At 40.7% G+C, this 13,822-nt stretch overlaps 1 protein-coding gene across 1 annotated transcript; it reads right to left on the bottom strand.

The window, feature by feature from the left end:
* Nucleotides 1–4,598: 4,598 nt before the first annotated feature.
* LOC115794587 (chemokine-like receptor 1) lies at nucleotides 4,599–7,920 on the bottom strand. Its single transcript, XM_030750175.1, has 2 exons — nucleotides 7,844–7,920; nucleotides 4,599–7,199 (listed from the first exon to the last, which is right to left on the bottom strand). The coding sequence occupies exon 2, from the start codon at nucleotides 7,186–7,188 to the stop codon at nucleotides 6,052–6,054; it is 1,137 nt and encodes a 378-aa protein (XP_030606035.1). The 5' UTR covers nucleotides 7,189–7,199; nucleotides 7,844–7,920; the 3' UTR covers nucleotides 4,599–6,051.
* Between the last annotated feature and the right edge of the window lie 5,902 nt (nucleotides 7,921–13,822).

Here is a 13,822-nt window from a genome sequence, read left to right as displayed (position 1 = left end):
TCATCTTATCAATGAGTGTTTCATCTGTCACGTGAAGGTCATCAAGATATGGCTTAAGTTGAAACTTGATGTGGTCACTTAAAAGCCCAGTACTGACAGATCTCAAGAATTTCTTCTGGATGAGCTCAGAGCTGTACTGTTCATCTGACCCTGTGTCTCCTGATGCAATTATCAGCCTCTCCTTTAACTCAGTTGCTCTAAAGAGGAAGTTTTGAGGGGATTCACGGCTGTCTTGTGTGATGTTCACTAGTCTGTGATACAAATCTGGGGTACTGTCCTCTTTGAAATGTCCCTTTAATATTGTCTTTAACTGGGGGAGGGTGAGGTCATGTTTAATCTCAAGCATGTCTCTAAGACTCAACCCTGGGCTGACTGACTTGACCACCGCTTCTATGACTTCAGCTTCACTGTGTCCTTTATTTAAGCCTCTGTCAATCTGATGCATCAGGTTTGTGTATGAGAGTCTGTCCTTTTGGCCCCTCTCCCCAGTCTGACCACAAATCTTGAATTCCCTCCTTATTGTAACTTCTGGAAGCCGGTTTGCTACAGGTGACACATTTTGTGAGACTGTCGGCTGGCTCGGTGGTGTTCGGTCCAGTCTCTCACTCAATCTCCTAATTTCATCCTGCAGAGCTTCACTGTTTTGCTGGAGCAGTGAGCATCTCTCAGCAAAACCCATTTCTTCCATTGTTTTCTGACTCTCTTGTGTTATGCTTTTTGTATTCTCTCCTCTTTCTGTGTTTTCAACACTCCCCAAATTTGGGTCAACCCTTTTTAACATTGTCCTTAAATAGTACATTGCAACATCCTGTTCTTCATCATTAATAACCTTGTCCATGGATTCTGTAATTAATCTGATTAACGCTCGTCTTGTTGTAGCATTTCCACTTGGTATTTTGGCTTCCACGCACACCTCTTTGAGTTGGTTGAGCTCTAAGTTCCAGAGTAATTGGGACACAGTCTCTGCCAGCTCCTCCAGGTCCATTGCGCCGGCTGTAGCCACGCCCATCAGCGCGCTCTTGTTCGCATCCATCAAACTCCCTCTGTCTGTATCTCTGCCACACTGCACACGACGTTAATCATCCCAGCGGTGCCTCCAATATTTGTTGCACACTTGGACAAAAGACACTTCCAGGCGTGCATGAGTTTATAACAGTTCCACTTTACTGGTCATTTGCTCTGTGAATACAGAAACACAAGCACTTCAGTTCCGTGAGAAGCTGCGCTCTACAGGACATTTGTGCACTAAACGACACCAGACCCCTGCGACTTACTGTATTCATAACTGGTGTTAACAAAACATTCATTATTTATCTCTCTGCTCACACTGGCAATATTATACACATTCACTTGACTCATCATTTAACAGGATGCTGGTGATCACCATTACGATCCCCTTGATCATGCTAGGTGTTTCCCACACAGACTTTATGTACAGTACGTCATTTAACTGTTCAGTTGTGTTAACATTAATGACAGTACCCTTCTCTGAAACATTTCTTGTACTCCTACGTCGCTTAGCATATACAACATTACAACACTTTTGCTCACCTGTGAACACAGAAACACAAGCACTTCAGTTCCATGAGAAGCTGCGCTCTACAGGCCATCCGTGCACTAAACGACACCAGACCCCTGCGACTTACTTGAGGGACCCCTGAGCTGGCCCACCCAGTGCCTGTGTGTTTCAGTCTTTGGAATCGTACTTACCCTACTAAAATACTACAGTTGGATTGTCAGCAGGGCTGGACTGGTAATCGGGCGTACCGGGCATTTGCCCGGTGGGCCGACCGTCCTCAGGGCCAATGCTGTTGGATGTTTTTTTTTTTTTTTTTTTTCAGAGACCGGCCCACAATTCAGAGAGGGCGGCCCATTGGCCCATTTTCAATATAGACAGTGGATGGAACCAATCAGGATATAGGATGAAAGCAGCACCACCCTTTCTCTGCCTGGTGTCCTGTAACTCCCGCTAGTAGTTTCAGTGTTGAGCGTTGCTAAAGGAGAGGCAACATGGAGAAACAAAGCAGCAGAAAGCAGGTGTGGAGAAGTTATGTGAGAAGAAATAGAAGAGTGTCACTGTAGATGCTACAAAATGTGTAAAGATCACAGACATGTTCGCTGCTGTAGCCTCCACATCCTCTGTAACAGCAATGCTCCAGCATCAGCAGCCTGTAGGCAGAGTCGGTCAGAGACATAGGCGACATATGCGGCTGACCACCAGGGGGCCCCCAAGCTCATCCACATTTGTCATGAAACTCTTGGTTTTTAAAATTTTTTACAAATGCCAATTTCCTAAAAGAAAGAAGAGACTATTCTAACTGTGCAGATTTGTCTACTTGTAACAACACTAATTTAATGAGTAGGCTACACTCTAATATTTCTGTCTCAGGCTGATACTGAAAAGCTAATTCATGCATGTACTACTTCTAAGTTGGACTATTGTAATTCATTATTATCAGGCGGTCCTAAAAGGTCTCTGAAAAACCTTCAGCTGATCCAAAATGCTGCAGCTAGAGTACTGACAGGGACTATAAAGAGAGAGCAGATTTCTCCCATATTGGCTTCTCTTCATTGGCTCATAGTACCGCATCACCCCAATAGAGCACTTCACTCTCAGACTGCTGGCTTCCTTGTGGTTCCTAGTTTACTTAAGAGTAGAATAGGAGGCAGAGCCTTCAGCTTTCAGGCCCCTCTTCTGTGGAACCAGCTCCCAGCTTGCATTCAGGAAACAGACACCCTCTCTATTCTTAAGATTAGGATGACTGTTGGGTTTTCTCTGTAATTATTGTAGGGTCTTTACCTTGCTTAGGGCCCCTTCGAGGCTTGGGCCAGCTCTGCTGTAGGTGAAGACAGCAGCAGCAGACAGAGGAGCAGCCAGAGATGCAGGCTTTGGAAACCGAGGGACAAAGTGAGCGGGAAAGTGTAGTACGTAAGCAGGTAGTAACATTAGGATAATACAGGGACTTTGAGATGATGGAGGTAATGTTAGCTCTATTACATAAGAATGATGAGCAATGGCAATTGATCAGTATAAATATTATTGGTATTTGCATACTTCCCAAAATCTGGCAGCCACGGCACCTTAATCTGATAAAATAGCAAACGCTCAAGGCTGAGAAGTGTTGGACGAGCAGCAAGTGTCCACTTTAGGCTACATCACAGCATTTTAGATATTTAAGTTTAAGGTGTGTTGAAAGGCTGCACAGTAGTTTGAAATTGAAGCCTCTATGCTGGTTAAACATGTGTTAAAAACCACTCAAACAGGTGAAATAAGAGATTTTAAAAAAGCTAAATGATGAGTAAAAGCTTTGCAATTTAAGCATTAATAAAGTAAGTGTAAAAAAGTATAAAAGTATTATTAGCAAAGGGGATGCTCACATTGAATAAGAGTAAGACCGTGAGAAATGCTTTTAAGACATAGTTGCGGGCTGGTCTAAGTCAAAAATGCCAGGGCCGATTTTTTGTCCCAGTCCAGCCCTGATTGTCAGCGAGCATAACATATGTCAGAGTGAGGATAAATGAACATAGTAACAATAAGCAATGACAATAACATAAAATGAAAATGAAGGATGGGGGGGGGGGGGGGGGGGGGGGGTATCCCTTTAAGTCTAAGTGATGACCTGCCCTGTTTTGTTCTTCTAATTGCACTGAGGGATGAACAATTCGTATATGCGTGTGCAGGTTGTTTGTGGAGCCTGCTCGATATTAAATTTAAAATTTGCAGTCTACATCCTGTTTGTCTATCACATTAATCCTTTAACGTCAGGCGATCGCTGCTGAATCTGGTTTCCTGACCTTACTATCCGCGAACAGCTGATTAAGACGTGGCATCTCACCGCAGAGTCAGCTGGTCAAAGGAACTTGATCAGCTGGCTTTTTACCGTAACTCCGCAACCATTCGTGCTATTGAAAAAACTCAAATGGCTCCTGAAAGCTCAGAAACTGCACTTCACAGTCATCTAGTGGTATTACGGTATTTGTTGCCAGAAGTCCGCAAACGCCGGCACTTTAGAAGTACGCTGTATCTCCTTTGACATGTTTGAAGGTATAAGGTTAAAATGTGTCCAGTCATTACGTTTTCCGTCACTCATTTTCCTCACTGTTCCGCATGTGGCCTCTATGTAACGCACAACTTCCTTTAGCTCTTTCCTGTCTCTGAGCGAATTTTCATACTGAATGATTTGGAATGGATTTGTGCAGACAAGTTTATTGCAATAATCACTCAATTAAAAGATGGAAATCAGCCAGTATGCAGTCGTTTTTCTTTCAACACTGGTGCCCTTTAACTCTGCAGCTTGCATGTAAAATAATACACCCTACTCATGAAAGGTATAGCAAAATAATGTGTTTTATTTTAACAACTATCATGTTTGTCATCAGATACATTGTGTATTTAGTTATTAGCTACAGAAATTATCCTCTAATTATTCAGCACAGGAAAAGATGTTTTTTCAGCTTTCATGTTTTGATAATGAAGTGAGATGTAGGTCTAAATTAGGAGTGGGAAAGCAGTTAAGCCAAAAATGTTTTATTAATGCAAATAACAAAGACAGAAAGGTTCACAATAACAATAATTACTATTAACATTTAATGACTGTAAGTAGATTTGTCCACTGGGGACAAGAAACAAAATCTTTTTTTTTGAACATTTGAACCAAAATTTTTATAAAGACATTTATGTTATACGATAAAATACCACATATCCCAAATAATCATACAATGTTGATTGATTGATCATGAACTGGAAACAAGGCTAACTGCTCCTTCTACTTTAGTTTTTGAGGCAAACTTACAGAAGTTTCCCTGATCAGTTCACTGAAATTTAAATTAAAAAAAATAATGAGATTTATGAGTCTTTTTTTTATTCTAATCAGAATTACTGAATATCTGAAAAATCATAACAATACTTGTGGAGGCCACAGACATCACATCCCATCACACCTCTAGTGGGGGGTTGAAATATAACAATGAAGCTATAGTTCATAGTCACTATGTATTCATTAGGTCTGTTCTCCTAATATTATCATAGCATGCAGTAGACGTGTAGCAAAAAAATAGTTGAATCAATTACTTTGGTGGCAGATAGTACTGATGAAAACTGTTCAGTTCACTAAAATAAATAGATATTAGAATTGATTTCTGTCATGAAATCACTGGGTTACTGTAACAGCCCATTTTACTTTAATTTACATACCATTCAAAAGCTGGGATGGGTGAGTGTGTCCACTTTGCCCACTTTCCAACTTTTGACTGGTACTGTATGCATCTAAGGGTTGCTTGCAATATTGTGAGCCAATTTTGTCATTTACAATCATTATGATAGCAAACATGTAATACAGAGTTAACTTGGTACAAGACTTTCTTTAAACTCTAATTTTATAGGTTAATTTACAGAGTGCTGTATTGTATAGCAGGAAGCAGAGTCTTTATTCCTACGTCAGTTATCTGTAAAACCAGCAGTTATGGCCCATTCTTAACTATTACTGTGCCTGTGATTAGTTGTCTCGTCTGTTTCATACAGGCAGGGAGAAGCAACATCTGGAGTGTTTCCTTTATCTACAGATGATATGTTGATGTTACTTCTGTTGCATAAATTCACCTGCAAACAACTTACCAATTCTGAAACTATGACTGGTATCTCTTCTCAAAAAAATGGCAGATTATTTACCAACTAAGTCTAAGAAAGCAACGACAACACTAATGAAGCACAAGGTACTAGAGATGGATAAATATTACTCAGTTTGGGCGTGTAAACACCTTAGACGTAACATGCATCTGATTTTGAGTGTTCCTACAAATACTAAATAACTGCCACAGAAACATTTTAGCCACCCAAAATGCTTTTTAACCCACAGATGAATTTCAAGCTTATTGTACAATATCACAATAACAAACTGTAGCTCAGAGAGAAAAAGCTCTTTTAGACCTGACAGAGAGATAACAGATTAACTCTTTCTTTTGTGTCAGAGAACATTTGAATAAAAATGCTTAAAGTGATTTTGTTATACAGTTGTGTTTGCTATATACAGTTGATTCATCTCTTTGACAGCCTTATAACTCAACATCAGAAAATGACTTCTCTTTGCTCCGAGTGGTGACCATTGAGTTTGTATATGTATATGAGCGAGAAACCTCTTCCTGGAAGGCAGTCTCCAGCACATTCAGGATGGATTTGCGGACTTTGTCCTTAAAATCTTGCCCCATGAATACATACAACAGTGGATTCAGGCAGCTGTTGAGAAAGGCTAGACTGGTGGCTATTGGTACCCCAATTATGATGACATCATACAGTGTTTCACTTGAATATTCTGGCATGTGATTCGTCATCTCAATTAGACCCATAATATGAAAGGGAGCCCAGCAGAGAAAGAAAGTGATGATAATGGCAGCGATGATCTTAAAGGGCCGACTTGACTGGCTGGCCAAGGTGCGGTTTCTTCTGAGACGATGGATGATGACAGCATAACAGGAAACAATGACAGTGAATGGGACTACAAATCCCAGGAGGAAGCGGGTGAGGGTCATGGCCAGATGACGAAACAGCTCAGTCTGATCAAAGGTGTCACTGTCATCAGAAAGAGCAAAGTTGTTGAAGCAGTTGATGATGTCCTCATTGCGGTACGATGGCCCGATGTCCCTGAAGATGAAGTATGGAGCGCTGAGAATCAAAGCCACAACCCAAACACCCAGACTCACATAGGATGCCTTTCGTACATTTCGGTGGTTCTGAGCCCAGACTGGCCACACCACAGACACACATCTGTCCACACTGATCACAACCAGGATGTAGACACTGGCAAACATGTTCAGAAAGCTGATCGTGGTGTTCAACTTACACATGAACTTGCCAAAAGGCCAGTGGAAATCCATGGCTGTGTAAGTCACACTCAGCGGCAGAAACGCAGTGAAGAGGAAGTCAGCCACAGCAAGGTTGAGGAACCAAACTGTGTTAACTGTTTTCTTCATCTTGAACCCGGTCACCCAGATAACCACTCCATTCCCGAGCACACCAAGGACAAAGGCCAGGGAGTAAACCACGACAGACATAGTGTTAAGCGAATGTCTCAAATCAGCATGCTCATCCCCGTAGTCATACTCTGAACTTTCATCATAAACAGAGCCATTTTTTCCAATGTCATCTGTTCCATTGATGTGATAGAAGGGGGTAGTAGTCATTAGCTCCATCATTGTCTTTGAACCTGCAACATAAACAAACATGAATATTAACCTTTTTAGATTAATAATACCTGACAAAGCAAAACACTTTTAATTGAAACATAGAACACAGTTAAATAAAAAGAGAGAATTGCCTTGTTTATTTCAGTCCCCCAAAAGCTCATATTGAACTCATATGTTAGCACCAACATGACTCAAACAGGGCGACTTCATTATACAACCTTTCAGTGCACCCTAAAAGGCATTTTGATAAAGTTTACTCCTTCATGCTTATTTTGAGTTCAATAAAAAGGCTGCAAAATCCTTAAATTCCTCCAGAGTCGTGTACACCATGCACACGCAACTTGCCCACTGTGTTAAAATCACATGAAAGCAAGTGAAAAAAGGGGTTTAACCACAGTAAACCCAATGTAATGCATACAAGAAACAGTTCCCACGAATGAAAATATGGAAGTACTTAATCATTTATGATACTTTGTTAATTGCATAGCGCATATATGGTTTATACCTTTCAACTTCAAAAACAAAGCTCCACCATTCTAATGTGAGATGCTCCCCAGAAACAGTACACCTAACTTACATTTTATTCGCTTCTGGTGCCTTTTTCCCCCTGACAGCTTCATCTGAATCACAAAGCTTGAAAAACGAAAAAGACGCACAATCCTACCTCTCTCAGCGATCCGCTCTGATGTCGAATACCTTCCGATTCCCTCAAACTCCTCTTTGGAAATTCTGCAGCGCAAATCCCAGACTCTTTAAATATGTGACGTCACCGTCACGTCGGGGCGGGACCTCCAGCACCCCCCACCCCCTCCCACCGTCACCTCCGACGTACTTCTTGAACTTTTGATATTCATGCATCGCATCAAGGAATTTTTATACATCTTCATAAACAAGCAGCCTATCAGCGAATGCTATGCACACAGAGTGAAGATGCTGTTTAAGTGTGCTGCCTGCAAACATTCAGTATTCCCCATTTTCAGTGAAAATAATGCTCTAATCTGCGAGAACTGTTCTTCTGTTTCACTGCAGGCTGATGCAGAAACTCCTGCCTAGGCAAGATTTTCTTCAAATGCTCTATGATAAAACCTTAGTCCTTCGGGAAACTCCAAAAGTGAAAACCCCGAGTAACCAAACAGCAAAATGCATAAATTGCGGGTTGTTGAAATAACTACCTGAGAAGGAGTGGAGCCTTGACTTCTCATACACCCACCTTAGGCTCCTGCTGCGTAATGTATTTTTCTCTGCGTGGGTTGAGCTCATGTTTGCTTGAGGTTAAGTGTAATTGCGCTGTGTTGTTGACTGATTCGACATCTGTAGGTATGCTTTCGATCTCCAGCCTACACTGCATGTCACAGCAGCGTCCGTCAGTAACTGTGGTGCTGGTGTAGATTACAACCCGCAAACAAAACAGATCTGGAGGAAGTTTAAATTTGAGGTAATAATGGGGCATTTTACAGATCTTAGTTGTAAACCTGTCATCATCAAACAAGCTGGAAATCTGACATATTTATTGAATAGACTGCAGTTTGTTGTAACTGTACATTTTGCATGGACTCCAAAGTGGGAAATGATGGTCACTCATCACAGTAATCCAGGCATTTCTGAGACACTGTACACTTACTGTATATGCCAAGAATGGGGCGAGCAACCAGTTAGAGATCTGATCACAGGTCTCTCTAACTTAAAGAGCAATTTAAATAACTACCCCAGTGCAAACCTAAACTGGAATGCCTGGCAATTTCATCTATTACGTCTACCTGGCGCATTCCTTCTTCTCTGCACTTCACTTGTTTTCTTTTGCTTTGTGAGCTTCCCAGTCAAGAATGGATAGTTCCTCAAATATCCGTTTTTGATTGTTTCAGTCAGTTTAATCTATTTTTTTGCTTACATCAACCACATTTGAAGCATCAAACTATATGATACTTAATCAAGTTTCAGGAAGAACAATAATAGACAGAACAGCCAAAATATAATAAGTTAAAGATGATGGATATAGGGGATTTTTAGCCACAGACAATGCAAATCAGTCTCACATCCCCTGAGTAAAGCCCTACCTTTCACTGCGGGGAAAAAATGCATCATCTGAGTTTAACTTCAAGCTCACATTTCCTCCCACTTGGCCTTCCTCTTCTTTTGGCTTTGCTACCCCACTATCCACACATTTGTAAAGCCATGTTTCCTGGTTAGGAGTTTAATGTACACCATATGGGCATTAATACTTTTTCTTTGATCCGTGTCTCTTCACCTTTTACATGGAGTAACATTAAAGTTGCAGCACTCTGAACACAGCTGGTTTGAGACTCCCATATAAATGCATGTAAATGGCTATACTGCTTTCTAAATTAGCTGCCAGATGATTTAAATCCTCTCAATCAGTCTAGAATATTCTGCCAAAGTTATTAATTGCAAAAAGAAGTATTTGCAATGTTAGAAGAAGAGATAAGCCAATGATGAATGATAAGAATTCAGAAAAGCATCAATATAGATGGTGATGGCTATGATAATCAAACTTTTTCTCACAGTAAAGCACAATGAAGCTTAAATCTTGAACTGATCAGATTCACACAGTTCAAGCTTCTGCAAGAACCTGCCCAACCCAGAAACTGGGTCCCCCACTAATGTACACACATCACACAGGAACTGGGTCCTGCCAGTGGTCCAGATGTGAGGGGGAGGAAGAAATAAAACACAGTTGTGGGAGGAACAGAGGGAGAAAGAAATACTACATGCCTGTATATGTGACCGTGCATGTGCTCTCAGTCTCTGCGTGTGTTCAGAACAACACCCTGATTTGAGTGCGTAGGAGGACTCATAACTCTGTTTTCTCTTCTTTTCGGCTTTTTTTGGAGAGCACATAAATATTTAGCATGTGAAAAATTTCCCCAGTGAGCGATATCTGACACTCAGACCAAAAACATTTCATCAGCTACAGGAAACTGTTTAAAATACACCGACCTAATCATCTTTTTCATCTCTCTTAAGAACTACATTGCACTGTTCAGCTCCAAACTAAATTGTATGCCTGTTTTAGCAAAAGTCTAGACAGTGTTTAATTTTGTCGTGGTTCTCTTGAGCAATACAACCACTATTTTTCTGCTAAAATGTGTGTTTTTCATTTTTCTGCTGTGCTGTGCCGTTACAGAACTTAAAGGCAAAGCATTTTGCTAGAGTCTGTAGGGGATATTAATAGCTATCTCAAGGCTATAGTTTGAGGGAAGCTTTCAGAGCCCAAGGCTTGATTTACCAACCAAACCTGTAATTATGTGTGTGCCACATAAATACCAATTTGGGTGTGTAAAACAACCAGTGGAGGTTTAAAGAGAATTTTGATTTAGCAGAGTGTGATATGCACTGTTGAAGTTTGGGGGTTATTATTTAATACAGGAGCTGGGAGCAACCTGGAAGGCACAACAAACATACAGTACATGTGCATTTATGCATGCATGTTTCCCTGTCTCTGTATGTGTGTGTCTTTGTGTGTGGGATAGTGAAGTACTAATGACATACTGCAACTTCCAGCATCACTGTAATACACCCAGTATTTTGCTTTTGAGTGCAAAACAGTGTGACCTTGCAGCATTTTCTAAACTCCAAAAATGAATGTGTAAATCCCCAACTCCTTTCACGGGGGAACATATGTGTTGAAACTTCCGCACTCCTGTTAGAATGCCATAAAGTCACAAACGGTGGGAATCTGCTGTATCCTGCAACCTCAAAGGTTTGTTGATCTTGTTGCGGTGCTGACTGGAAATCAAACCCTAGTCTCACTGGTGTGGAGAGGTTAGGAATTTTGTTTTTCAAGTCAAAACCCATGCCAACAGTTTTTGCTCATAAGGGTAGGAAATTTTTTTTTTTTTTTTTTTTTCCATCAACAAACCACACACAGGGAAAAAAGCTGCACCTCAATAACCTAAACCGCTTCCTTACATTCAGCCCTACTTTAAACCTCAGTGCCTGGTCCCCCTTAGCAGACCAAGTGAATATGAATAATCAACCTCAGCTCTATCTGACAGGAAACAAGCTCTGCACTGCATATGTCGTACAGATCTGACACAGTGCTCTCTCTTGTCCGTCTGAGAGTATTTTGAGGTAAAGTGGAATGGGATTAGGGGAACCGGAAGTGGTTATGCAGGCAGTGCCAGATGGTGAAATAAATGGATGTTTTTATGCTTTCCATATAATCTAAGCAAGAGTTAGGGTAGCAAATGTGGAAAAACAGATGCTGTGGTGTTGGAAATAACTGGAGGTCAATGACAGTCGCAGGCTGCAGAGAGAACAGCAGTGAACTTTCATCCAGCTGATCGCATCTTGAATGCTGTTTTGCAGATGTGCAACTAAACAGACATCTGGGTGTCATATGTGAGACTGTCACAGGGCTTTCCACTTTTGCAGCAGTTAAATTCGTGACATTTGTTAAACTTAGATTTGTCTAAGAAATACCACTCGGGTTGCTGTAAGATTCTGCAGTTTTGTATCTTCTTTTGATATTGTAATGAAATTTGTCAGTAGGTCTTGTGAAATCTAGACCTAGAAGAGGTAAACAGCTGCTCATATCAAGGCACACATAAGCAGCCTGAGATATTTTTAACTTTGGAGAGTAACTCTACCAGCAGAACCAAGCAGCTGTTTGCAGTCAGAGAAAGAAGAAAGGAAGGTACAGGTTGGAGGAAGAGTGAAGCAGACTATATGTGAGTGCCTCATACCAATGACAGGGTGGATAACTTGCCTGTGCTGGATGGGAATGCATTATATTTTAACCTTAAGTGTATAATCACAGGGTTTGGGTAAATGAACCCTAACATTTAAGTGTTTTCATGTCTGGTGCTGATAAACACCTATGCTCATACATGAGTAACAGCGCCTCGTATCTCTCAGTGTATCTCTGTTGTGAAATAATGACTCAGCAATAATTTTGCAATCTTGGTTTAATTTGTTTTTAATATTTTAAATCAGACAGATCCAAATGATACACTGGTTTCCCAAGGTACTGATCAAACTGATTTTCAAGAGATTGGAGCTCCGGCGGCACATGTAGTTGTGTCTCCGTGTGCCTTGGAAGAAGGTGAAGTTGGGCTAGAAACATATACTCTGTACAGACTGAGTTTCAAGACAGGATTACTTTCAGGTAATTTTAGACATGTATTTCTTTAATTGGCTGTGTTATGTCCATTACTAAAAGAACTAATGTAAGAAACACTTTCAGTACCAAAAGGTGAAATTTAGGTCCTTCTTCTTCTGGCTACTCCCTACCCCAGCCCCTAACATCCTCCTCTGTCAACCAGACCTCTGCAAGTCCTCCTTCACTATCAGTGTTGGGCTAATTTCTTAATAAAAGTAATGTATTACACATTATTTGTTGCTTTTCTGAAGTATGTTGCTTAAATACTCCCCAGAGAAAGTAACTTGTCACACTATTTGTTACATTACTTTCACATTGCTCTGTAACGTGACCTGAAATCTATTGTCACACCGTTACTAATTAAAAATATAAGCCAGCTACAATCTCACATGCCAAAACAAATCCCTTTCCTAAGGAGGAGAAGCATTCGCTCTTTCTTTCAGTGTCCATGTAGGAATACAAGGCCAGCAACAAAAAACAAAGTTGAAAACCACCCCAAAGAGACTTCACTGTGGAAACATGTACAGAAGGCTATAATGCTGCAAGCCTGACTGCTCATCACTACCTTTGTTACCCACTGAAGATCAGACTCTGGTCTGGGGTCAGCAGCTTTAATGTCACTCTAGGTTCTTTGCTAGTTTCGTGTTAGCTCTGCCACTTCCAGCTTGGCCTCTTTTTGTTAGTGCCAAGCCATACATTATAGAAGGTCTCACTGCTATCTTGTAAAGCTTCCCTTTCACTTTTGCAGTCATGCTTCTATCACAAATCACCCGTGACACTCGTCTCCACCCACTCCACCCTCCACCCACACTCTCTTCTTTACCTCTCTTGTGCACTGTGCATTGCTTTGCACAGTGCACCAGGTATTCAAACTCATCTACATTCACTACATTTACTCCTTGCATCTTCAGTGACATTTCAGTTCTAACATACAAAAAAATAAAAGATAAAAATATGCAGATGTTTTGTCACACTTTCTTTGATCTGGTTAGATTTGTATGTCAGAAACTAACCAGGCAGCAACTTTCTGAAGCTGAAGTTCTGCCTTAAATGAAAAAGCATCACATTTTAAGGGTAAATATTGTTACATTACTTTTTTTTAAAGTATTTTTTTTTTTTTTTTGGCTGTCTTTGTGTTAAAAAGTGGTACTTGAGTGTCTGTAACCACATGAGTTTCACCCACATGTGGAATCATAACTTCCAGAGGCACTGACGTCACTCTGTGGCAGTGATGTGTACCAATGGCATTACACATCATTTAAAGTATTTAATGGCATAATAAGCCTGTTATAAAAAGAAGAAAAAAAGACTGACTAAAGAAAATGTATTGAAGCAAAAGTGAACTTTTATTCAGAACACACAATGTAACATGAAGGAAAGAAAAACAAATATGCTGACCATAAACACGCCGCTCAAATTGTTTCCTAATCCAAGCTACTTTCTAACACACACACACACACACACACACGCACACACACACGCACACACACACACACACACACACACACACACACACACACACAC

Source organism: Archocentrus centrarchus, chromosome 16, assembly GCF_007364275.1.
Source record: "Archocentrus centrarchus isolate MPI-CPG fArcCen1 chromosome 16, fArcCen1, whole genome shotgun sequence".
In the NCBI taxonomy this organism is placed as follows: domain Eukaryota; kingdom Metazoa; phylum Chordata; class Actinopteri; order Cichliformes; family Cichlidae; genus Archocentrus; species Archocentrus centrarchus.
This window is presented reverse-complemented; position numbering and strand designations above follow the sequence as displayed.